This window comes from Aotus nancymaae, unplaced genomic scaffold (genome assembly GCF_030222135.1).
Source record: "Aotus nancymaae isolate 86718 unplaced genomic scaffold, 86718_ANA_hifiasm-v0.15.2.pri h1tg000036l, whole genome shotgun sequence".
In the NCBI taxonomy this organism is placed as follows: Eukaryota; Metazoa; Chordata; class Mammalia; order Primates; family Aotidae; genus Aotus; species Aotus nancymaae.
In genome coordinates this window covers 82645830-82670900 of record NW_026988450.1, presented here as the reverse complement: position 1 = coordinate 82670900, position 25071 = coordinate 82645830, and the positions used below count along the sequence as shown (strand labels likewise).

General features: G+C 41.7%; 1 protein-coding gene across 4 annotated transcripts in view; it reads left to right on the top strand.

Moving 5' to 3' along the window:
* ZFAT (zinc finger and AT-hook domain containing) overlaps nt 1-25071 on the top strand; it is a 257157-nt gene that overhangs the window by 137630 nt on the left and 94456 nt on the right. For all 4 annotated transcript variants that reach the window (XM_021675915.2, XM_021675914.2, XM_021675917.2 and 1 more), the window contains one exon: nt 8154-8242. In XM_021675915.2, the coding sequence (XP_021531590.2) occupies nt 8154-8242 (89 nt within the window). The remainder of the gene's footprint in view (nt 1-8153; nt 8243-25071) is intronic.

The window sequence follows — 25071 nt, the reverse complement described above, 5'->3', positions numbered from 1 at the left end:
TGATAGCCCCCTTTCCTTCCACGTGGAGAGTCCACAGGAAACGAAGTCCCACCTCCCTTAGGTTTGGCCTTTTCTCTTTATCTAGCCTGAGGCAGGATAACAAGTATTCCTGTTTCTTCTTTCCCTCTCCTGTTTTCAAGTCCCCTCCTACCTTTCTAATAGGATAGCCTGGGTAACTTTGTACCTGGATAAGGCTGGTGTAAAGAGCAGAGCTCAGGATTCTCTGACTCCAGACCCTGTGCTGGCTTTCACTGTCTGGTGATCCTTGAATTCAGCCAGCATCCGGTTGCCAGGCCCAGGCAGTGCTCAAAAGGACAGAGGTCAGCTTTGCTCCATCAACCATGGACATGCAGCCCAGCACTCAAGGTTAGGCAAAGAAAGAGGCTCCTTCCAAAAGCACACTTGAAAGTGGAGAGAGATTTTGAAAAGATGTTCCTCACCTTTGGAGAGATGAACAGAAATAATGGAAATGACATTTTTGCTGCCTGCATCCCCATCTTTGAAGGAGAGTTCAACCAGGTCACACATTTTTTAGGGAAATGGAGCTCCTGGTGAAATACTGTGTTTCTAGAAAGAGCTGCAGTGTCTGCAGTGGAAACCTCCAGCAAGCCTGGCACTCAGAAAGATGTCTAACTGAAATCCACAGGGCCAGTGACACTGATGGAGTCCTTTTTCTTTCCACTGACAACATCAGCCTGCATAATCTACAAACAATTCTCAAAGTTTATCTTTGAACTACACAACATATCTTTCCTTTCTTAAATGAATTTGTTGCCAGTTCTCAAGAACCTTCTAAGGAAGGTGGCCTATTTTGTTGTTGTGTTAGTTTTCTTTTTATGTTTTTAAAATTAAAGTAAAACACACACACACACACACAGTTCAGAAGTGTGCACCTCAATGGATTGTTACCAAGGAGGCACACCTGTATAGCTACAGCCTAGAAGAAGAAACAGCACATTGCCAGCCTCTTGGAAATTTCTTCCTCCCTGCAACATGATTGCCCATCTCTCTTCCCCAGAGGTAACTACTCACTCCTCTGACTTCTAGCACCATAACTTTCTTTTCCCTGTCTTTGAACTTCATAGAGTTGATTCATACAATGTGTGTTCTTTTATGTCTGTCTTCTTCCTTTTCACATTATGCTTGTGAGATTCATCTAGGTTGTTATGATTTTGACTTTTACCATCTGGGCCTGTGGGTCAAATAAGGAATTTCATAAGGAAATGAGATTCTAAATTCTGGAGTTTCTGACCAGGGAGTCTTTGTTCCCACAGTCAGCTTTTTTTTTCCCTCCCACTGTGACAGTATTTTTGCAGTAAGCTTGGAGTGTGTGTTCTGCAAGAGTGTTTCTCCAAAAAGTGGTATGACTCAGCTTTGCTTTGTCTTTATTTACAAGGCTTGACTCAAAATGACATTTGACTGCTGACAGAAATTAAATCCTGCCCCAGAGGACAAGAAGTCACTACTCCTGAGACTTTCACAAAATTAGGCCACTCGCTGTTCTTTGTGAAGAAGAGGGAGGAAGATGCTTTGTCAGAAAGAGCACCCATAAATCAGTGTGCAGCCAGTCAAGGCTGGGGTGCTGTTTTTTAAAAGATGGTGAACTTTCAAATTCAGAAGCCATTGGTATCATTTTATGTCTCTGCATTGAAAGACCCGTCTTCTGGTCTGTATGCAGTAGCAGATGAAACATCTCAGCCTTTCACAGATGGAGGCTAATTATCTGAAAAGCTTTTCTGTTAGAGCACAGGCAACACAAAAACAATGTTCATAAAAATCCGACCGCTTCCTACAGTGTGCCCACAATTCTATCACCTAACAAATAAAGAATTCTTTAAAAATCTTTATTCATGCTCATATGGAGTGGTTATATAGTTGTAATGAAAGTGTATCATTCTTATAGTTCTTACGGCCTTGAAGTTAACATTACAGTAATTCTTTGTTGCTGTACAGTTCATTAATACGGAGTTTAAGTGTTGCATGTTGCACTAAGGTGATCCATGAGTTGCAGAACCATTCCCTTATTTCTGGACAATGTGTTATTTTTGTTTTTCCTCCCATTATTATAACTTACATGGCAGGAGGTTCTTTCTTGTGTATAAACTTTTTCTTATTTTGAGTTAGCTCCTTAGGACACATTTCCAGGACCAGGATGGCTATTTTGTTTTGGTGCTTTTAATCGTGCATTGTACTGCCAATGTACTTTTCGAAAAATTGTACCAGAAATAAGAAAGTATCCCAGCTTAACTCTTTCATTTTTAACACTTTGTTATTAAAAATGTCTAGTTTCTTAGTTTAATGGATATCAAATCTTACCATGTTGTAATTTTTATTTGTGTGATAACTCATAAAATCAAACAGGTATTGTGACAGTTAAATGAGTTAATGGTCATAAAGCATTTGTAGCATTGGTTCATAGTGCTGTATATAAGAGTATGCTGTCACTGGACTTTTTTCAGTTCAGTAAATCTGACTCTGTTCTCTCTAGAGAACATCGTCTGGTATGCCCTATTTTTGTCTGCTTTCCAGAGTCTTGGTGTTTCATAGTCATACAGTCACTGGTTCATTCAACAGCTGTACTTCTTGGGCTCTTGGTTGCAGTTGACAGAAACTCATTTGAGGTCACAGAAGTTAACAAGGGGCATTTATGGTAAAGTTACCTGGGATCTTACAGAGACTCAGGGTCTCTGTGTTTGAGTTCCTTCTTCCCAGTGCTGTGTTCACCTGTTCCTTATGCAGCTGGTCTTCATTTTTCTGTCTTAGTGTAACATCAGTTCCTCACAGAGGCCTTCCCTGACCGCCTGGCCACTTGGCCGCACCCTTTCCACACTCCCTCATGCTCCACCATGGCTCCTTGCCTTTGCCTTTGGGCTGTTGCAATCGGTAATTGTTTGTTGGACTATTTGCTGGTTGTCCATTTAGGTAATGAGCTCCAGAGGCAGGGACTCTGCTGTCTTGTCCTCTCTTATCTCCTGGGCTCAGGTGTGGTCCTGGCACCCAGCAGCCCCTCCGTGAATGCTCGCTGAGTGAATGGACATGGCCAACCAGGCGACTGTCTTTGTCTTCCACTTTTGCTCCTCTCTGCTTCCTTACTTCATTCTGATGTCCTGTCCCTGTCTCTCTTTGCTGTGCTCTCCTCTCATGGCCTGCAGATTGGCTTGTTGACTTGGTTCACCCACAGAGTGAAAAGACAACTCCCATCCACTCCTGAGTTGCAAGCTTTGTATCTGGACAGTTTAGATTCCTGGCTCAGCTAGGGTCTCTTGTCCACCGTGGTCCAATCTCCTGTGACTTTGAGTGGGTAGATGGTGGGTAGTACCACATGTCACTGGTGCTTGTGATGCCGTGTTGATTATGGGGAGGGGAGAAAGGGTGGCTAAACAGACTTCAGAATGGGGTGCTCCTATAAACTAGCTGCTAGCCTTACCTCCAGCATGCTCTCACCTCCAAGCAGAGGACATGGCATGAAAACTGCACAGTATGTCTCAGAGTACCCACAACCTGCAAGGGTGCCAGACAGACCAACCAAAGGTAAATCAGTGTACTGCTTCGGTGATTACAGCCAAAGCCCAAACCCAAGATCTCTGCTGTCCTGAGGTGAAAATTCTAGTGAGTGAGATGGATAATCAGCGCTATAAATCAATGAAGTATGTGATATGTTACAATGGAAATATTGAAGACATCTAAAATATTAAGAAAACTGAGAGATGAAAAGAAAAATATGAATCTGAAAGGATTCCATTTCAGTATGAAAATAGAAGCTGAGAAATGCTAAAAATGAATCAGTAAAGGGGCATGTGGACTGTGATTTTAAACAGAATAGTCTGAAAGGACTTGGTGTGAAGGTGACATTTGAACAGAGACTTGAAGGAGATGAGGTGGCACAGCACAGCATATCTGGCATGGGCACCCCGAGCTCTGGGAGCAGCAGGTGCAGAGGCCTGGAGGTGGGTGGGTGAACCGTGTCTTTGGGGTGGAGAGAGGAGAGGGTAGTTCATGAGCTCAGAGAGGTGACAGGGAGCCATGCCTCATTGTGCCCTGTGGCCACTGCAGAGCTCCTGGCTTTTGCTCTGGGTGGAGATGAGGCCAGTCAGGGTGCTGGGAATAGGAGCAGGAGTTTTCTGCAAACTCTGCTGTTGTAACTGCTTACTTACACTTTGCTATAATTGTACAACCCTTTTCCTTTGCTCTGTTTTTATGCTTATTGTTTTAGGCTAGCTTAATTAGAACTGAATATTTGGATTGTCTCAGGGAGGTAAAGCTTTGGAGGGCACTGTAGTCAGCTGAACGGTCCACTGCGGGGTCACCTGTAGGCACCCCCAGCCTCATCCTTCAGGGGGCTGCTTTTCAGATGCTTGCAGGCCCAGTCCCTGAGTCCATCCTCACAGCAGACAGGGATTACCTCCCCATTTTTCTAATGGGGCCTCTGAGTAGCATAGACAAAAGAACCCAGGGTCTCTCACAGTGAGCAGGACAGGGCCAGAAAGAGAACATAGTTCCCTTGCAACTGGCCCTTCTTGGGCAGTCCTTTCTGATGAGTAGTCACCTTATGTGTTAGTGGCACAGATATGCCATTGCTGGTACAAATTCCTCCCTCCATTTGGGAATTGTATCACACCCTTATTGCCTGAAAAGATTCTTATGGGGCTGTGAATGGGGGTGTTGGGGTCAACAGACTGGAGGCCAAATCTGGGCTCTGCCACTTACTACTTTGTGACCTGGCAAGTTACCCAGAGTCTCGATCCCAGGTCCTCATCCATGAAAGGGTGACACTGCCAGCTTTCTGGGCTTTTGGTGCGTGGTGAGATTGTACACATCACGCCCCAGTGCAACTCGTGATGCCTAGTAGTCCAGTGGGTAGACCCAGCCAGGTATATTTTGGGGAAAGAACAGTCAGCCTCTTTTCTTTGTAATCATTCTTTTCTTCCTCTGGGATGCTGAGTGATTCTCATCCACATACAGCCATTCGATGTGCATCTCCCAGCACTCTGAGGTCAATCTCACCCCGTGTAAATACTAGGATTTGCAGCTGACTCGGCCTGTAAGTCTCAGATGTCTCTTGATAGAAAGCCATCTGATGGTCTCAAAGTATTGCTCTTTTATGATTAGTCATGAATCTGCATCCCATTATTTTAATTAGGCAGCAAAAAATTGTGTCAGGTGCTCTCCTGGGCCTGTTTGATAGGGGCTGTCAGTGTTTGCTGAAAACATCTGTAATATTTATTGCCAGGGCTCCGATGCCTCAGTAAGGGATGGCTTTTAGGTGCTGCCTTCTTTCCTTGTCTCTTGCAGAGCCTTGGAATTATATCCATAAAAGGCTGACTCCTGATTTCGAATGAGGCAATTCTATTTATTCATTTCAGGGCTCCTTTTTACCACTTAATCTATTACTCTTTGATCCAAGTGTTTGATAATGAATGACAGAATATTTATCAACTCAGAGAATGGTTCCATCAGCTCTACTTCCCCCATTCTAGTGGTGAAGAACACAGCATGATTTTGCCCAGGCTGCCCAATATAATGATGCTGTATGCACATGAGCCGTGTGTCAGTGGAGACGTGTGTTTAGCTGAGATTTGACTGGAGATGTGTAGAAATTTGTGGTCCTGTGTTTGAAAGAAGATGTTGCTATATATGTTTTAAAGTTATAATTTCTCTCTAATTATAACTTATGTGCCTTACAAGTGAAACATTTTCCTTACACTTCAGGCTTGTAGAATTAATAAAATTTAGAATTTTGGGTTTAGTTACAAGAATAATCGATACAATTGTAATATTAATATTTATTTCCTTTTGCTGCTCTTATTGAGAGTGTTGTTCATATAAGATGTACAGAATTTTTGCTCAGTTCAGTTTAATAAAATGCATGGAATGTATTCAGTCTGTATGTGCATTCATGCCCTGGGGTACCCAGATGAGTAGGATGTGTCCCTGCCCATGTTCAGCTGAAGGCTGACTTATACAAGGCTGTAGAGGTGGCGCATAGACTGAAGCAAGTAGATAGTGTATAGGGGCCTGTGGAGGGCTGGCTCTTGGCCCAATTACAAGAGCATTCAATTTGCATTCTGAATTAACAGGAAGAATGGCCAGGTGCTGCCAGGCAGTGCATTCCAGGCATGGAAAATGTTAGCAAAGGCTCAGGGGTCTGAGATTGCAGAAGCAAGGCGGAAAGTTTGGAGAACTCAGGGAGTTCAGTGTTATGAACCTAAATACAGAGGGGACAGGCACAAGAGGAAGTCAGAGGCCTGGGGTGGGGTGGGGTGGGGTGGGGTGGGGAGAGTTGGTTCTGATTCTGGAGGGCCTTCTCTGCTAAGCTCTGGAACATCAACTTTGTTTTGAAGTTGGGGACATTGGTGGGTTCTGATGGCTGGACCGTGGGATGGTTTATGCTGTAGATCATCTGGATAGAAGATGAGGCATCAGGATGCATGTGTGGATAGATGGATGGACTGTGGATAATGGACGGATGGATGGATGGATGGATAGATGGTAGAGTTTTAGGAAGGCAAGGAAACCAGTTTAGGGGCTTTTGCTGTTGTCCAAGAAGGAAATGAGGAGAAACTAAACCAGTGTGGAGGTATTAGAAATAGAGAGAAATAGACAGATATGAGAAATAGGTAGGAAATGAAATCAGGTGCTGGAAAAAAATGAGATGAGTGAAAGTTAGGGCCATAAGGATGCTGAGGAAGGCTACTGGGTGTCTGATGTAGGTGATCAGATGGGTGATAAACTGGGAGGGCTGGAGGTGGAAGCTGTTTGGTGAAGAAGATGAGTCCAACTTAGGATATTTGGGACCACTAAGTGGGTGGTCCAGTTGGATACTCAAGTCTTAGATTCAGAGAAGAGATTAGAGTAGAGGATGTTAGTTTTGGTGTCAAAGGTTTACAAAAGTCTGTAGGGGTGAGTTATATACAAGGATGCTTGTAGAGGTAGAATAGGAGTGTGGGCTGGAACACTGTGGAACATCATGGCCTAGTGATAGTTGCCCTGGTGAGAGGGTGTGCCTGAGGGGTACTCAGAATGAACAGAGAGACCCAAAGAGGTGGTAGTGGTGTGGAGTCAAAGGAACAGAAGATTTCCAAAGCATGGACTATTAGCAGAGTCACGTGCAGTAGAGTGATCAAGTCACATACAGACCAAAATCCGCCATTGGCTTGGCGTCATAGTGAGAACAGGTTTCCAGGTGAGCTGGCAGTGAATAGAGGGGAGGGGGAAAGGTGCAAGAGGGTCTGGGAGGAGCTTACTTCTGGGAATCCAGCCACAGTGGCTGTGGGTGTAATGCCCTGAGGCGGTTTGCACCATTAAAAGCTGCTTGTTGAATTCTTTACTGCTACAAGAAGTAGGCCACATTTACTTTTGTTACACATGTTTATGTTATTGCACATTGAGCTTTTATTTATGCTAATCGGAGGCAAAATGTAATGTACCTCGTATATCTATTAATCTGTTTTAACATACCTCATTATTGAATGTTTAAATATTTCCAAAACCTTAGTCTTTTTAAAAGCAGTGGTTTACATGTCCCTAGTTTTCTTTCTAGCATTCTCTCAAAAATGCCTTTTGCACTCCAACCAGAGTTAGGAGTTCTGCAGCACAGATCCTGCACTTTGCTGACCGTCATCCTGCACACTCACCTGACTTTCAGGGTCAGGTCTGAGGTCCCGTGAGATGGTCCAGGCCCTTGATATTCTGGGCCAGCATCCTGTCCGGCTCAGCTCTTGACTTTCTGCAGACCTCACACTCCAGAAAGGAAGATGCAGCTGCTCCACTTTCCTGACCACCTTGTGGTCCATTCCCCTGTAATCTTATCCATGTGCACCCCTCTCCCACAGTGCCCTTCTCTCTCGGCAGCTGGGCACACCCTTACTCTTCCTTTAGGGGCCTGATTGAGTGTCATTGCTCATGGGGCCACCCCGGGTTGAGGTGGCCATGCCTCTCCCTCCCTCCCTCCCTGGGAGCTCCTCTCCACTCCCACTTGTTGAAGACTGAGCGTGCTGCATCGTGCCTGTGCGCTTCCTCGCTGTTCCCTTCTGAGATTCGGATCCTCTCATGGCAAGGAACACTTTTGTGTACCTGGCTCCATGCCTGGCACTTCATTCACAGTGGGAGCTGTTGGCCTGGCAACGCTCACCTTGTCCTCTGCTTCTTTCCAGGGAAGCAGTTTAAGTGCACGGTGTGTGACTACACAGCGGCCCAGAAGCCCCAGCTGCTGCGGCACATGGAGCAGCATGTCTCCTTCAAGGTAAGAGGGCTCTGGAGAAGGAGGCAGATGTTCTGGCAGAAAAGGCATCGCTTTTCAAAGTGCAGAGACAGAGAGCATCCTTTTATTACCTGTTGGTATTACCTTCGGTTTGGGGCCCCCTTAGCTGGTATACATGGAGTCTGAGGCATAGTGCAGTTTATTTGTGCTCTCTCTTTCTAGAAGCATAACATTTCTCTGTAATTTGGAAACCAAATCAAAGGTGTGTAAGAGGATGCAGACGGAAGAAAAGGTACAATCTGCGTAAAAGCACTGGAGTGATTTAGAGGGAGGCCTGCAGACTTTAGGGACATTTATTTTTGTTTTCAGATCCTGGATTGCCACAGGTGAGTCACCTGATGAAGCAGGTGTGTTGAAGCCACCCAGCAGGCAGTTGTAAGAACTGGAGATTGTGTTCGGGAGTGTCCACCGCAGTGCCCGCCATGTCACAGGGGCTCAGGAGACGGTGGCCCTCCATATTCTTCGAATGCCTCTAATTGGTGTTTCTTCAGTGTAGGCGGTAATGTTTGCTTAGCCACAGCTTATGATGCAATTATTGACAACAGTAGCTAGGGTTCAGTAATTTGTTCAGTAAAAAGTTCTGCTTAGCACTTGGGGCAACTTGACCCTTAAAATTATTGCTGTGGTTGGCGTATACACATGGAAAGGAATCATCAAGATTTGTAAACTTGTTGCTCTCCAGTGGTTTTTGCAGTTGTGTCTACTGTTACAGCCCCCAGAGCATTATAGAATGTGGAAGGGACTACAGGCCATCTGTTTGGTCCCACTGGACTTGCAGCTAGAATCACCCCAAAAGTGGTGGCAGTAGAGTTCCAACCAGGCAGTGCCCCAAACCATCCTGATATAAGAGCTGTTGGGATTCCAAAGAAAGAAGCACTAAATGCTGGGGTGATATGTTTAAAACAATTATTAAGTCCTTGCCACAGACAGCAAGGGGACAGGGATGTGGAGTGTTCTACTTGGGTATGTCCACAGCGAGGTGGTCAGGGCATGGAGTTTTATGAAGGTTAAAGGAATTTTGCTCAGGGTCAAGGCTACTTTCTTTCAGTGGTGTCTTTGGCAACTTGCACAACAGGCTAGATACTCTTTTTTTTTTTTTTTTTTTTTTGAGGAGTCTTACCCCTCTGTCACCCAGGCTGGAGTGCAGTGATGTGATCTTGGCTCACTGCAACCTCCGTTTCCCAGGTTCAAGTGATCCCCCTGTTTCAGTGTCCCAAGTAGCTGGGACTACAGGTGCCTGCTACCACGCCCAGCTAATTTTTGTATTTTTAGTAGAGATGGGGTTTCACCATGAACAACTTAGATACTTTTATTCGTGCCTGAGAATGTTTGAGGCTTTGGTTCTGATACGAGCCTCCTGGGAAATCCTGCAGCTGGCTGGGTCACAAAGCAGTCAAGGCACCCTGATTTTTGGTCAGGACACAGAAAGAAAGCACTAGGGAGCTGGGGGACCCTACACCAGCACACTCCTCGCTTGCGTTTATTGAACGTCTATTGCGTGTAGGCACTGCACCATGGACTTCATGTTCATCATGCAGAATCTCCTTCATGGTATATGTTATCTTCCGTCTTTGAAAAATGAAGATCCTAAACCTCGGAGAAGCTAACTGATCACCTGTCAGTCTTTTTCTGCCATGCCCATATCCGTTGACTTCAGTCACTGTGATGATATTGACTTACCTGCATTCAGCACTTCTGAGGTGACAAGGACCATTCCCATTGGCAAGCTCATTTTATGATCAGAACAGCCTCGTGGGAAGTGAATTTCCACGGTTCCTCCTCTTGTAGTTGAAGACTGAGTGGCTCAGAGGGATCTGCTTGTATGCTTTCACTATCCAGGAAGTGAAGAGGCTAAAATGTAGACATCTTCTCACTCCTAATCCTGTGCTTTTTTCACTACCTGTTCTCAGTTACTTGTTGGGGGCAGAAAGGGAGAAATTGGAGAAACTAAGGATGTTGGAAGCTGTTGCTTATGTAGCTGCTTTTTAAAATCACCTGTACTGACCATGTGATTCTTAGGTAGCACTTACATGTCACCTGGTGGGATTGTGGCAGTAACTGACCCAAGAAGTGTCTTTAGTGTTATGCATATTTGTGTACATATTTAAAATGAAGAGCTTATTTCACATTTCACAGCATATAGGTGTCCTTTGGGGAGCTAGTGCAATTGCGCTAGAGAATAGAGAGCTAAGGCAGATTTCACTTTATAGGTGAAGAAATTAGACCCAGTGAGGCTAATTATTTCCTGGCTTTTGCAGCATTGGTACTAGACTTTGCAATCATTTCTTGGTTTTCACTGTGAAACATTTTCCTTCTCTAACCAGACATAGCTGGAACAGCCTTTTTGCCCTGAAATCCTTATTGGTTTTTATTGTTGTTGTTTTGTTTTTAATATTGTGAACTATCTGGTTTACATGCAGAGGAAATGGATTTGGGGGTGGTTTCAGTTAAGGAATCTCTCACATATGTATTATTAACGTCTGCCATTACATAGCTGGTGTCCGGTGCTGGGCCTCAGGACCTGCTGCACTGAGCTGGATCTGGGGTCATGGCTGGTTCCCCCTGGGCTGCCTGAAGATTTTGGCTTCCTCCCTATTGAATGGTACTAGAAATGGGAATTAGATTCAGACCTGAGCGAGAAACCGTAAATCCAGCCTTAGTTTCTCTAGGCCCACAAGTTAGGGTGCTCATCAGATGCATATCAATTTAGGTAGTGTTTCTCAATTAATTGGGACTGACAAAGCAAAATGAAATTGCTTCATATGAAACACTCATCCAAATAGTGGTAATCACTCTTTTCCTGTCATCTTCCCTTCTACTCTCCATGTTAATTTCCTATTGCTGCTGTAACAGATTACCACCAATTTAGTGGCTTAGACTGATTGTCAGCTCAGATTGATTATCTTACATTTCTGTAGTTTGGAAGTCCATTACACATCTCACTAAGATAAAATCAAGGTGTTGGCAGGGCTGCATTTTTTTTTGGAGGTTTCACTTCCTTGCCTTTTCTGGCTTCTAGAGGCCACCTGCATTCCTTGGCTGATGGCCACTCCCTTCATCTTCAAAGCCAGCAGCATGGCATCTGTCACCATGTGTCCTCTGCCTCTCCCCTTCTGCCTCCTTTTCCACTTTTAAGGACCCTGGTGGTTATGTTGAACCCACTGAGATAACCCACAATAATGAATGTCCTTATCTTAAGCTCAGATAATTAGTAAACTGAATACTGCCTGCAGTCTTAATTTATTTTTGCCAGGCAAGGTAACATATTTACAGGTTCCAGGGATTAGGACATGGACTTTTTTGAGGGTCATTAGTCTGCCATCCATACTCCCCCACTTTTTTCCTTTTATGTCAACTCTGTGGTAGAACATTTTCAGCAAGATCATAAAATACATAATATTCATACATATACCAATAGCAAACATTACTAAGAAATCGTCTCTCTTTTTTACTAATCTTAGATTAGAGCTCAACATCCTCACATGGATGCTACCATTCTATTGTAATTGGCTCACCAGATGAAATCAGTTTGCTGTTCTAGATGTAGATGTACAATTTACAATATATGATTTGTCTCAGGGAATACTATAATAAGGGCAAATTCCTGCATTGCCTTTTAAAATTATATATTTCTTATTTGTATATTTATTTTAAAAATAAAATTAATGTGTTCACTAAGGTTTGGAAAATACTTATTGATTCCTTTCCATGTGGAATTTTTTTGATATTCTTTAGACATGGTTGAGGTCATACTATGAATGCAGATTTTTTTTTTTTTGATAGAAATTGGAGCCTCAGCTTTACCACCGATAAAGCTCTGTTGGATAATGTGGTTTAGATGACTGGCCTGATGGTTTGCTGTTAGGGTACCTTCCCAGTGAAAGGCAGGGTCAGAGAGCTTATATGCAATTTTTTTTTTTTTTTTTTTTTGAGACGGAGTTTCGCTCTTGATACCCAGGCTGGAGTGCAATGGCGCGATCTCGGCTCACCGCAACCTCCGCCTCCTGGGTGCAGGCAATTCTCCTGCCTCAGCCTCCTGAGTAGCTGGGATTACAGGCACGCGCCACCGTGCCCAGCTAATTTTTTGTATTAGTAGAGACGGGGTTTCACCATGTTGACCAGGATGGTCTCGATCTCTTGACCTCGTGATCCACCCGCCTCGGCCTCCCAAAGTGCTGGGATTACAGGCTTGAGCCACCGCGCCCGGCCTATGCAATTTTTAATATTGCCTTTTTAATCAGCATTTCATCGGTGTTTTTCCATTTTAGGAAAATGCATTTATAAACTACTTTTAATGACTGCTTAAGGATGATTATCATAGCTTAATTAGCCATTCCTCTCATAATTGGATAGTTTGGTCATTCCCAGTTTTTGTTGTAAGTAACCGTACAGTGGACATCTTTATGCCAAGAGCATTTCCATGTCATCCTCAGCTCTAAACAGCTATACAGCCCTGGGTGAAGCCCATCAAACCTCTGAGAACTCACATATAGTAAAGATGTTATTTTCTCTTCTTGCAGATGCAATTAAAATGTATTCCCTAGGGTGGAACTGATATTTTGAACCTTAAAGAGGTGCCAAGAGAAGATACTTAGATAAGACAAACTATTGCTGAGCCAGGATTCTCTAAACAAAAATAGGCTTGTTCATTCCATCTAGCTATTCAAGTCTTTGCTTTCTTGCAAATAAGTAAGTCCACATATCATTATGTGAGGCAATGTGGTTAGGAGGTGGAATCACTTGTGGAGTTCTCTCCATTCAGCTCATCTGACCCCTAACTCTGTTGATTGAAATGTTCTCAGTGACAGAGCTAGCTGATTTGGTGGCATTTTCCTTGTACATGAATCAAAAGCAAGTTTATTTTTAAATGAAGTTTGATCTTTTCATTTAAAAGGGACACTCATTTAAAGAGCATACCTCTTTGTGCTAACCTTATATATATCAGTCTATACTAAGTTTGAAAGTTGTTCTATGTTCAGTTCATGGGATTCATACAACCTGTGAAAAAATGCTGTCATGAGAGATATTGAGGTTGGAATGGGTGGTATCAGTGATAGAAAGAAAGGGAAAGAGAAAGAGAGAGTGAGAGGAGGAAAATAGAAGAACATGAGAGGAAAGTCTTTCTAGGGCTTGCGCCACAACTGCATGCAAAAATGGTTCATTGGATCTGCCGTTCTAGCTGATCTTGAATCTCTCTGTCTCCCTCCCCAGATAGTTTGGTAGATTGATTGATTGGCCCATTCATTCTAGAAAGCTATGCTAGATTTCTCTTAGCATATTTGTTATGCTAAGAGAAACAAATACCATTCTCAGGCTTTGAGAATGGTATTTTAAGATAATACTTTCAAAATCCAAGAAAAAAATATTGACTGGACAGCAGGAATTATTTTTATTTTCATATGATATTAGCTCTTTAATATGTCTTATTTTTATGAATGTCTCGTATTAAAATAAACTGCTACTGGTAGCTCAATTGAAAAATAGGCAAAGAATATAAAAAGAACAGATCACAGAGAAGGGAATAACTTTTGGGTACGTGATGAGATGTCCAACCTCACTGATGATTGAAAAGTGAAACCACACTAAGATGCCATTTTTCACTTACCACATTGGCAAACATTCAGAAGTTTGCGAGCATGTGCCATTGATGAGGCTGCGAGGAGCGGCTGTTCTCACACATTGCTGGTGGGAGTGTTAGTGCCAGTGACCCTGTGGAGGTCAGTTTGGCAGAATCCGTCAAAATTGCAAACGCATCTGTTCTTCGACTCACCAGTTGTAAGATTTTATCTGACAGATGTACTTGCAGATGCATGAAATGATTACTGTGCAGGGTTGTCCATGAGAAACAACTGAAATGTCCATGAATTGGGGTAAGAGTTAAATGGGCAGTGGGCCGCACAAACAAAAAGCTGACGCTTTGTGGCTACGGGAAAGAATATGGGATCTCTCTACTTATTTCTATAGAAAGATATTTAAGATACATGATGAAGGGTAAGATGTCAGGTTAAAAAAAAGGGCAAAGCCATGTTTGTATTTATTTAAATTTGCTTTCAAGCCTCTGCAAGAATACTTGCAAAATAAAAGAGAAACATAACCTGTTGGGGATGGGAGAAGGTTGGAACTGGGTAGATTGAAGGACAGGACTGAGAGTGAGACTTTTCCCTGTGTATATATTTTAACCATGTTAATTAATTGCTTTACCTATTCAATAATTTAAGCAAAAAACAGCAATATAGTAAATGAGAATATTATTCTAGAAACTATCTAAAGTCAAAGTAGAATGTAAACATGTTTCTCATCTGTGATTTCATCCTATGAAGATAGTGGCAAATTGCCTTTGGAATTTCATTGAGATTCTGTTTGGCATTTGAAAATCTCTGAGAGTGATGAGGTCTCATAGCAAAGCACAGGATCTAGAACCAGGCAGATGAAGTTTCAGTTTCTGGCTGTGCCACTTGTAGGCTGTTTTTAACAAATTTTATGATCTATAAAGTGCTGATAGTGATGCTTGTCTTCTGGTGTTGGAGATATTAAAAGCAATACCATTTTTTATGAGTAGTAGGTATGGTACATGGTACCAGGCAGATGATCAAAAATTGTTGGCTCTTGTTTCCTCCCTTATCTCTTGAAAATGACTCCAGTTCTCAAGAACTAAAGCAAGGAGTCTAAACTAGCCTGATCACGGTTTATATTCTTTTTGGTGAGATTACATTATGTTTAAAAATAGCTCACTCTAAATATTTTTCTAGGTGTTATGCTGTATTTTTTGTACGTTTTCAGATATTGATGTTGTTTTACTTTTTCTTGTTGTTTGGATTTGTTGGGTTAGGCAGATTAGGGCCAAAATCTTGGTGCTGCTGCTTACTAATGAGTTAACCTTTGGGAATTCCTTTACCTTTTTGAGCCTCTATCTTCTTATATGAAAAATATGAACAATATATTTCAGAGGTTTTGAAAGAGGAGTTGCTTTGAGGGAACAGACCAGAAGGAATGCCTTCTTACAGCTTCGGGAAGGCTTGGCCTATCAGCCCTGCCAAGCCATTCCTGGGGAGGAGGTGCTGGGGAGGACCTCAGGTTTGCTCTCTCATGAAGAGAGTTAGAGGGCTTTCTTCTTACAGGGAGAAGCTCTGGCCTCTTGCCACCCCATCCTACAAGACTGGCTTTTCTGTAACTTTAGTCAACATCAGAATTACCTTGGGATCTTGATAAATGTGTACATAATGGTTTTCTAAACCTAGAAGATGCTTTCAGTAAGCCTGGGGCCCAACCTAGCATCCTTGACTTGAACACTTTCCTGTGCGGTTCCGATGCAGGGGCCCCACAGGCCATAATCTGCTAGACATTGCACTGGGTTTTGAAGTCTGCAAAGAAAGGCCCTATTCAAATATTTTTACTTAAAATGTTCTCCTGTAAACAGCACATAGCTAGTTCTTGTTTGTGTCTGTGTGTGTGCCTGCATGTGTGTATGTGAATTATGTACCTGTGTGTAACAGGGTGACAATCGCTGCCCTTTAATTGGAGTGCATAGTCCATTTACATATAGTGTAATTATCAACATCTTTGAATTTAACAGTACCATCTTTGTATCTATGTTCTGTGTTATGTAAATTCTTTGCTTCTCTTTTCTTCTTTCCTATCTTCTTTTGAATGAATCAAGTATTTTTTAGTATTTCATTTTATCTCCTGTATTGACTTTTTATTTTAGAACTGTTGTAGATTTATAAAAAAAAAAATGTGACAATAATACAGAGAGTTTCTATAAACTCCACACCCAGTTTCCCCTATTGTTACCATTGTTACTAGTATGGAACATTTGTTATAACTAATGAATCAATATTAATACATTATTATTAGCTGAAGTCCATATTATATTCAGATTTTCTTAGTTTGTACCTAATGCCCTTTGCCTTTTTCAGGATCCCATTAGGATACCACGTTACATCAGTTGTCATGTCATTTTTAGGATCTGTTTGGATTTGACAGTGTCTCGGACTTTCCCTGTTTTTGATGACCTTGGAAGTTTTGAGGGGTACTGGTCAATCATGTTATAGAATATCGCTCCATTGGGATTTGCTGACCCTTTAACTATACCTTTTTGTGTTCTTCTTCTTTTAGTGGTTGCTGCAGACATTACCTTATCTTTGTTACAACATATTCTAGTTTCAAATGTTACAGTATGTTATGAACAATGTAAGAGCCGTGAAACACTGTGATTCATTTACTCTCCTCCTACGCTTTGTGCTCTTGTTGTCAAACATGTTCACGTCATAAACTCCTCAATATCATGTTTTTATTTTTTGCTTTAATCAGTAAATATTTATAAAATACTTAACAAAATTCATAGGAAACTAAAATTTTCAAAAGATTTAAAATAAAGAAAGCATTTAATTAAAACATTAAAAATTTTTAAAAAGGGTAAATACAAATTTACCGGCAAAATTCACCTTTCTGGTATTCTTCATTTTCTCCCTGAAGATCTGGGCTCTCATTTGATACATTTTTCTTTTTTTTTTTTTTTTGAAAGAAAGAAAGAAAAAGAATAAAGAGGAGGAAAAAGGAAGACAAAGAGAGAGAGAGAATGGGAGTATTGCTTTCTTGCCCAGGCTAGAATGCAGTTTAGTAATGGGTATTGAAAACCTCTTTTATACCAATAATTATACTTGATGTAAACAGGAAGGAATAAGGGAAGAAAATAACAAACGAGCAGCCAACCAATATTTCATTTAAACCTATGAAATGCTATGCGATTACTGAGGAGTGATTTACTTCCAATTATGTAATCACTTATGGAATAGGTGTGAGGTGGTAATGTATGTTTTATGTATTTGAAGTGGAGAGTTCTATAAATGTTTATTAAGTTTACTTGTTCCAGATCTGAGTTCAAGTCCTGGATGTCCTTGTTAATTTTCTGTCTCATTGATCTATAAAATCGTTAGCTCTTCTTGTTACATTGATCCTTTTGTCATTATGTAATGTCCTTCTTTGCCTCTTTTGCTCTTTGTTACTTTAAAGTCTACTTTATCAGAGGCGAGAATTGCATCTCCTGCTTTTTATTTGTTTATTTTTACTCTCTGATTGGTTGATAAATCTTCCTCCTTCTCTTTGTTTTGAGTCTTTGTGTATTGTTGCATGTGAGATGGGTCTGGATGCAGCATAGCAATGGGTTTTGGCTTTTTATCCAATTAGAATATACATAACTTTAATACTAGCATTTGATGCTAGCTGGCTGTTTTGCCCATTAGTTAGTGTAAATTTTTTGTTGTGTTAATCTTCTTTTCTTTTTGATATATTTTTGGAAAGGCTGATATTGGTTGTACCTTTATATGTATAGTGCTTCTTTCAGAAGCTCTTGTAAAGTAGGCCTGGTGGTGGTGAACTCTCTAAGTACTTGTTTGTTCGCAAAGGATTTAATTTTTCCTTCGATTATAAAGCTTAGTTTGGCTGGATAGGAAATTCTGGGTTGAAAGTTCTTTTTTTTAAGGATGTTAAATATTGGTCCCCACTCTTTTCTGGCTTGTAGGGTTTCTGCTGAGAGATCTGCTGTAAGTCTGATAGGTTTCCCTTTATGGGTAACCTGACCTTTCTCTCTGGCTGCCCTTAGTATTTTCTCCTTCATTTCAACCCTAATAAATCTGGCTATTATGTGCCTTGGGGTTGGTCTTCTTGAAGAATATCATGTATTACCTGTAGTTGAATATTACCCTGCCTTGCCAGGTTGGGAAAATTTTCCTGAATGATATCCTGAAGAGTATTTTCCAACTTGGATTCATTCTCTTCATCACATTCAGGTACACCTATCAAACGTAAATTAGGTCTTTTCACATAGTCCCATATTTCCTGGAGACTTTGCTCATTCCTTTTCATCCTTTTTTCTCCAATCTTGTCTTCTCGTTTCATTTCACTAAGCTGGTTCTCGACTTCTGATGTCCTTTCTTCTACTTGATCAATTCGACTGTTTAAACTTGTGCATGCTTCGCAAAGTTCTCGTGTTGTGTTTTTCAGCTCCATCAATTCACTTATATTCCTCTCTAAATTGTCCATTCTCGTTAACATTTCGTCAAACCTTTTTTCAAGGTTCTTAGTTTCTTTGCATTGGGTTAGAACAAGTTCTTTTAATTCACAGAAGTTTCTTATCACCCACGTTTTGAAGCCTGCTTCTGTTATTGGAACACACTCGTAATCTATTAAGCCTTGTTCCGTTACTGATGAGGAATTGCGATCCCCTGTAGAGGGAGAGGCATTCTGATTTTGAGTATTCTCTACCTTTTTACGCTGGTTTCTTCCCTTCATTATATATTTATCTGTCTGTTGTCTTTGTAATTACCGACTTTCTAACTAGGTCTCTGAGCAGATGTCCAACTCGTTGATTCCCAGCGCCGAAATCTGAGCAGTCCACTGCGCCGGCCAAAACAGCGGTGTTAAGATTGATGGTGCTTTTCTGTCCGGGAATCTCTGGCCTCTGCACCAAAAACTGGCGCGCTAAGGCACCAGCAAAACCGCCGCGCCGGCCACAAGAGTCGCCCTGGCGACCCGTGGGGCTCCTCTGCTGGGAATCTCCTGGTCCGTTAGCAACAAATATTCGTCTGAAAGTGTGGCGTCCTCTCGTTCTCTGCGCTTTCACTGGGAGCTAGGAGCCCGAGCTGCTAGTGATCAGCCATCTTGGATCTCTCTGATACATTTTTCTTTAGCTTGGAGAACTTCTTTTAGCATTTCTTGTGTATACTAGAATTGAATTCTCTCAGTTTTTGTCTGTTTGAAAATGTCTGTATATGGTCTTCATTTTTGAAAATTATTTTCATAGCCACAAATGCCTGGGGAGACATCACTCTAAAAATGTTCCATCCCTTTTCATCCTTTCTTGTTGCTAACCCTTGTCATTGCTTCTCTATGTGTAATGAGTCTTTCTTCTGACTGGCTTTAAGATTTTCCTCTCTCTATTTTTTGGTTTTTATCATATTAACCTCAGCAAGTTTAGGTATGGTTTTCTTACCTTACTTGGGGTTTGTTGAGCTTTTGAATCTGTGGGTTGATGTCCTGCATCTGTTTTGGAGTATTCTCAACCATTATCTCTTTAAATATTCTTTCTGCTTCATTTGTTCTTTCCTTTCCCTCTATGACTATAATACCACATATATTAACACATATATATTAATACATATATGTGAGGTACTAATAGTACTCACATGCAGGCGATCTCTCTCTCTCTTTTAATTCTTTCACTTTGTGTTTCAGTTTGTATAGTTTGTACAATTTCTATTTGCGTTTCTTCAAGTTCACTTATCCTTTCTTATGCTATGTCAAATCTGCTATTAAGACCACCAAATGTGATGTTTTAAAAAAATTTCTAGGATATTCATTTGGTTTTTTTCTCTCCCGTTCTGTTCTCTTCTCTTTCTTTCCTTTTTTTTTTTTTTTTTTTTAAGAGATAGTGTCTTGCTTGAGCTCCTGGGCTCAAGTGATCCTCCTGCCTCAGCCTTCCATGTAGCATTTTTTTTTTTTTTTTGAGACTGAGTTTTGCTCTTTGTTGCCTAGGCTGGAGTACAGTGGTGCAACCTCGGCTGACTGCAACCTCTGCCTCCTAGGTTCAAGCGATTCCCCTGTCTCAGCTTCCCAGGTAGCTGGGATAACAGGTGCCCGCCACCATGCCCAGCTAATATTTGTATTTTGAGTAGAGAGGGGGTTTCACCATGTTGGCCAGGCTAGTCAAACTCCTGACCTCAGGTGATAGCATTTGTTTTAAAAAAGTTTTTGTTTTGCTACTACATTTTATCATCTGTTTACAAATGTTTTTCTTCTTTTTTCCAAGAGCCTTTAACATATTTGTTCTAGTTACTTCAATGTTTTTGTTTAATAATTTCAACATCTGGGGCACCTGCACATCAGTTTCTATTGACTTTTTTTCTTTTCTTTTTTCTTTTTCTTTTTTTGCAGGAGGGCTTCAGAGATGTTTCTCTTCTTGATTTGAGGTCATCTTTTCTTGCTTTTTTGCATGTCTCATAATGTTTTAATGCCAGACATTATATGTGAAAAAACAGTAGAGTGAGATAAACAATAGCTGGCCTTGGGAAAGCATCTGTTATTAGTGTGGGGGATTGTGCAGGAAAGAGTTACCGTAGCAGGCTTGATTGCTCTTCTTTGAAAGACCTGCTTACAAGCTCAGGCTGGCATCTGAGAATGTGGACTTCAAGAGAGTTCCTAGCACCTTACTGTTAAGAGAAGCTTATACTTTTTAAAGTATTTATACAAACAATGTGATTTATGCTGAATACCTTCCTTTTTTCTGGGAATCTGGAATTTTGGCATATGCTAGGCAGAGGGTACTTACATGATCAGCCATCGCTAAAATCTCTGGTCACTGAGTCTCTAATGAGCATCTCTGGTTGATAGCATTTCATAAGTATTGTCACAGTTCCTTGCTGGGGGTTAACCGCTTGCTGTGTGGCTCCACTTGGAGAAGACCCTTAGAAGCTCGCACCTGGTTTCCCCTACTCTTCACCTCATGTGCTTCTTCCCTTTGCTGATTTTGCTTTATATTCTTTTATTATAATAAATTATAGCCATGAGTATGACTATATGCTGAGTCCTGCAAGCCTTCTCAGTGAGTCATTGGACCTGAGGGTGGTCTTGGCAACCCCCAACTCAAGAATGAATAAATCTAATTTGTGGTCCATCTGGGTCTGGTTCTGGGCTCAGAACGGCTCTAGAGTTGGTTTTCACTGTCTTCAGATAGTCTGAGAACAGGATCAGGACTTTGCTTTCAGCAAGGCTGAGCATCTGAACACCGGCGAGATTCCAGAAATCACTTTGTGTTTTACAGCCCAACACTGGCCTTCTCAATCATACGGGCTCTCTACCAGCTTTACAGGTCAGCTGCCAGCATTTCATGATACTGGAGAGTTTCTGTTTTTCTCCATCTCCACCCTGGGCTTTCTGTTTATTGGGCATCTCTCTCTCACCTTGCCCTGCCCAGGGAACTCTTTGGAAAGTCTGTGATGCACTTGGTGAAGACCTTGTGCACTTTGTAAGAGTAGTGGTGGATTTCCTTTCCCCTTTCATCTCTGGCCCCGTCTTCAGCCCCCAACCTTCTTGCACTTGGTGAAGTTTTCCATTTTACAGGAAAGAGGTTGACAGGTCACTATGCTGGAGATAAAACCAGGAGAAAAGGAACTGGTGGATACCTTTATCTCTAGCATGTGACCTATCCACCTCTTGTATTTTTCTAGAATTAGTTCACTTAGGTTTCTTTGTATCCTCAGCAATCTGACAGATCTGTCAAGTTGCTTGTGTGAGAACAGTGGTCTCTTGTGGTTTTCTGGATCCTAGCTGCAAGCAGGAATACTCCACCCCTGTGATTCTGACAGTTCCTCTCAATGCCTGCACGAAATGGGTGCCTATTAAATGTATGTATGGTCCCTGCTCCAACATACACAGAACTTGCAGCTGGGAGTAAGGAGCAAGGAAGGTGACAGATAGCAGACTGTGGCTGATGTGAGTAATCTAGGTGGGTGCAGAGTCACGAGGAGAGAGTGTTCTGCCAGCTGTCATGCAAGGGTATTATCAATGCAGCATTACCCGTGGGTAGTTCAGGAAGGACTTGGAGATTCATGCACCCCAGGGACTGTGCCCATGGGAGAAACAACAATGTGTAGGCTTGATGAAAGGCCTGTATCCTACAGCACAAGACCCTCCTTTTTTTAAGGAAGATCTGGAGAGATTGTGGCTGTATGGTCAGACTTTCATAGAATCCTGCCTTCCCCCTTATTACCCATGTGGCCTTGGGCAAGCAACCTTTCCTCTGCAGCTTACCTGTAGCATAGAGATAAAAGGAGTACTCTTCTTGTCACTAGACACATAGCGATTAGTCAGGAATTAAGTAAAGAGAGCTTATCACGTTGTTCTCAAATGTTAGTTCTGTAGAGACTCCATCCTGGTTTCTTCCTTTTTTTCATCACAGGACTGTCCTGACTCTTCAGTCTTCCTTTCTTTCATGCCTTTGTTTAAGATTCTTGGTGCCTGTGGCATGTTCCGTTTGTTCACAGAATCATAGTCACCTAATTCCACTAATGTGGCACATTCTTTCAGGATGCACCTGACCACATAAATATGTCACTGAACCCAGAGAAGCTTTTACCAGGTATGTCTCCCACACAGAGTTCTTAATAAGTGGCGTCTTTCTAATAGCGAATGTCTCTCCTCGGTGGCCCTGCTCTTCACTGCTGGAACTGCTGCCTGTGCTTTCAAAAAGTGTGATTTTCCTGCAGAAGGGCCTTGCCCTGCCCCTGCCCAGCCATTCTTTCCTCGTCACTACTTCTCACTTATTTTTTGCATTGCACAAGACGTACCACAAGACCGCAGCGCTGGAGGAAGTTTGCCCTTTGGCTGATTCCTCTGTGAAGCTCCGAGTGCACCAAGAGCTTCCTGATTTATGGAAAGCACGTGAAAATTCGGTGTATGAATGTACATGTCTACAGAAAGGGAATTCAGGACTGAAATCCACAGTTTTTGAGATCTGTACAGTCTGGAGACTCTTCAGTGTGACTTCCTGCTGACCTTTCCTTCTTACTTTAGACACTACTGCTTCTGAAACAGAGTAATCCTCTCTGCTGTTTGACAAATAGCTCTGATTACTCCTCTGACCCTGGTCTCCAGAAGGTGAGACTGGCCTTCTCTCCTGCAGCCATAAACCTTTTGGTACAGATGAGTATGTTCTTTCACAAGGGAAACCATCCACGCCATCATCTTGAAAAGACACTATTTAAAGTTTATGTTTGATGTTTATCTAAATGCAATTGAATCTTCAAAAATGTGCACCATGAAACCTGAGAAATCTATCTCTTATTGTCAGCCTAACATTTGCATGAAAGTATTTTCATAAAACTAGTGAGAGGCAAGGGAGAACTCAATCACTGATTTCATCATCACTGAGAAACTTCTCCTGAGAATGCCATATAGAATACATGATACCACGATTTGACATTCAGAATTTTAAGAGAAAACATAAGTATAAATCGAGTCCTAAATGTTCATTTGGTTTTTTGATGCAAAGCATATGAAATGTTTACTTATATATTCAACACATTTTTTTCTGGATACTGGGCACTTCTGTGTTAGGCACCATGACGGGGACAGGGAATTTTGGGATGAAGCCAGGCCTCTGGTCTGCTAGGCTTACCAGAGTCTAGCGAGAGGTAAGTTTGGGGAGAGCCAAATATACATCAGAAGTAACCGCAAATGTGTTGAATGCTACAAAAGGTTAGGTACAAGGAGCCATGGGAACCCAGAAAAGCAGCAAACTAATTATCCCAACTTCATCCATTTTTAAAATCATGATTTAATTGGATTAATATATCATCCTGTTGTGTAAAACCTCTAGCTTAAAAAACCTGTAGCAACAGAAAGTTCTCTGATTGACTGATACCCACAAGTCAAAAGGAATTACTGTAACCTCTTTTTGTATTCCTGATCATGAAATAGGTCCTGAAAGCCTTTATAATGTGTCGGTGTGAAGGGGAAGTAGTTTCATGTACAAAAGACACGGGGCATCTAAGCACCTAGAATACATAAGGGGCTTGGGCGCTCAGTTGAACTAAGGTGATGTTTGGATGAGGTCAGCTGAGGATGTAGCCGTGTAATTTGCTCCCAGTTTCCAGTCTAAACTTTGTCAGCAAGGGAGTGAAAGCAATAAAATGATTTCAAATAAGCAGATTGTTTGGAAGCCACACATTTATAAATAGTTCAAAGTAATAGCCTGAGAGTCTCAGCACCCTCAGAATGCTGAGTCATCTGCCATTGCTTATGGTATTGTGGTTTTATTTATACTACAACTCCTCCTGTTACCCAGAAGATGGTTTCATCTTTCCCGAGAAACTTCCAACACAAGGTTGAATGTGTAAATATCTAGCATTAGAATAAGCAAGACAGCCTGGGCTGGTTTCCTTGTAATCGCCATGTGGTTGGCACTACACAGATGTTTCCTATGTATTACCTTATTTTGCCCTGAAAAACTCTACCAGGTAGGTATTAACGTCCCCATTTTACGGATGAGGACTCTGAGGCCCAGAGTCTAGTTTAGCAATGTGCTTGGGAGTAACACAATTTCTATGAGCTAGAGTTGGGATTTTGATCCATGTCTGTAGTGAAAGCTACTCTCTTTCCGCTAGCCCGTGCTTTCTCATTTTCAAGTGAAGCCAAGGAATTTATTTACCCCTTTGTCCTTTTTCCCCTTGCTGCTTTGCTTATTTAAGCCTACAGTTACATGTTTAGCTATCAAGACTTAAGCAAAATCTTCACACAAAATGCTGATGGAATGTAAAGTTTTCCAGGTTCAGTGGAAATTACTGAACCAAGAGGCAGAGGGAAGGAAGTAAAGCGGGGAGTTTCTGGTGGTAGCGTTCGTTCTGCTGTTCTGTTCTGAGTTTAAGACAATGAAGAATCAGAGATTACACATGGTTTTCTTGTTAATTTTGAATGTAGTGGGTGGGGTTGGGGAGTATGCATGGCAGGGCCATGTGGTGATGGTCACAGGGGCCATTTATTAAATTGATTTGAAATGCAAAGTCTCCACTAAAAATCTCTTAGTGCCGTATTCAACGTCATTGTATTTTAGATGTTTAAAGCACCTCTGGAAAAAAAAAAGGAAATTGGATTGTTTTATGTTAAATTAAAATCCTATCTAAGAGTATGCAGTATATTCTCTGGAAATATTGCATTTTTGACACAAGCGATTACAAAAAAATCAATAATCAGAGAACGCTAAAGAGTCTTCTAAGCCCTTGCATGAAAAGCAATTAGTGTGGATTGATTTACTGTTA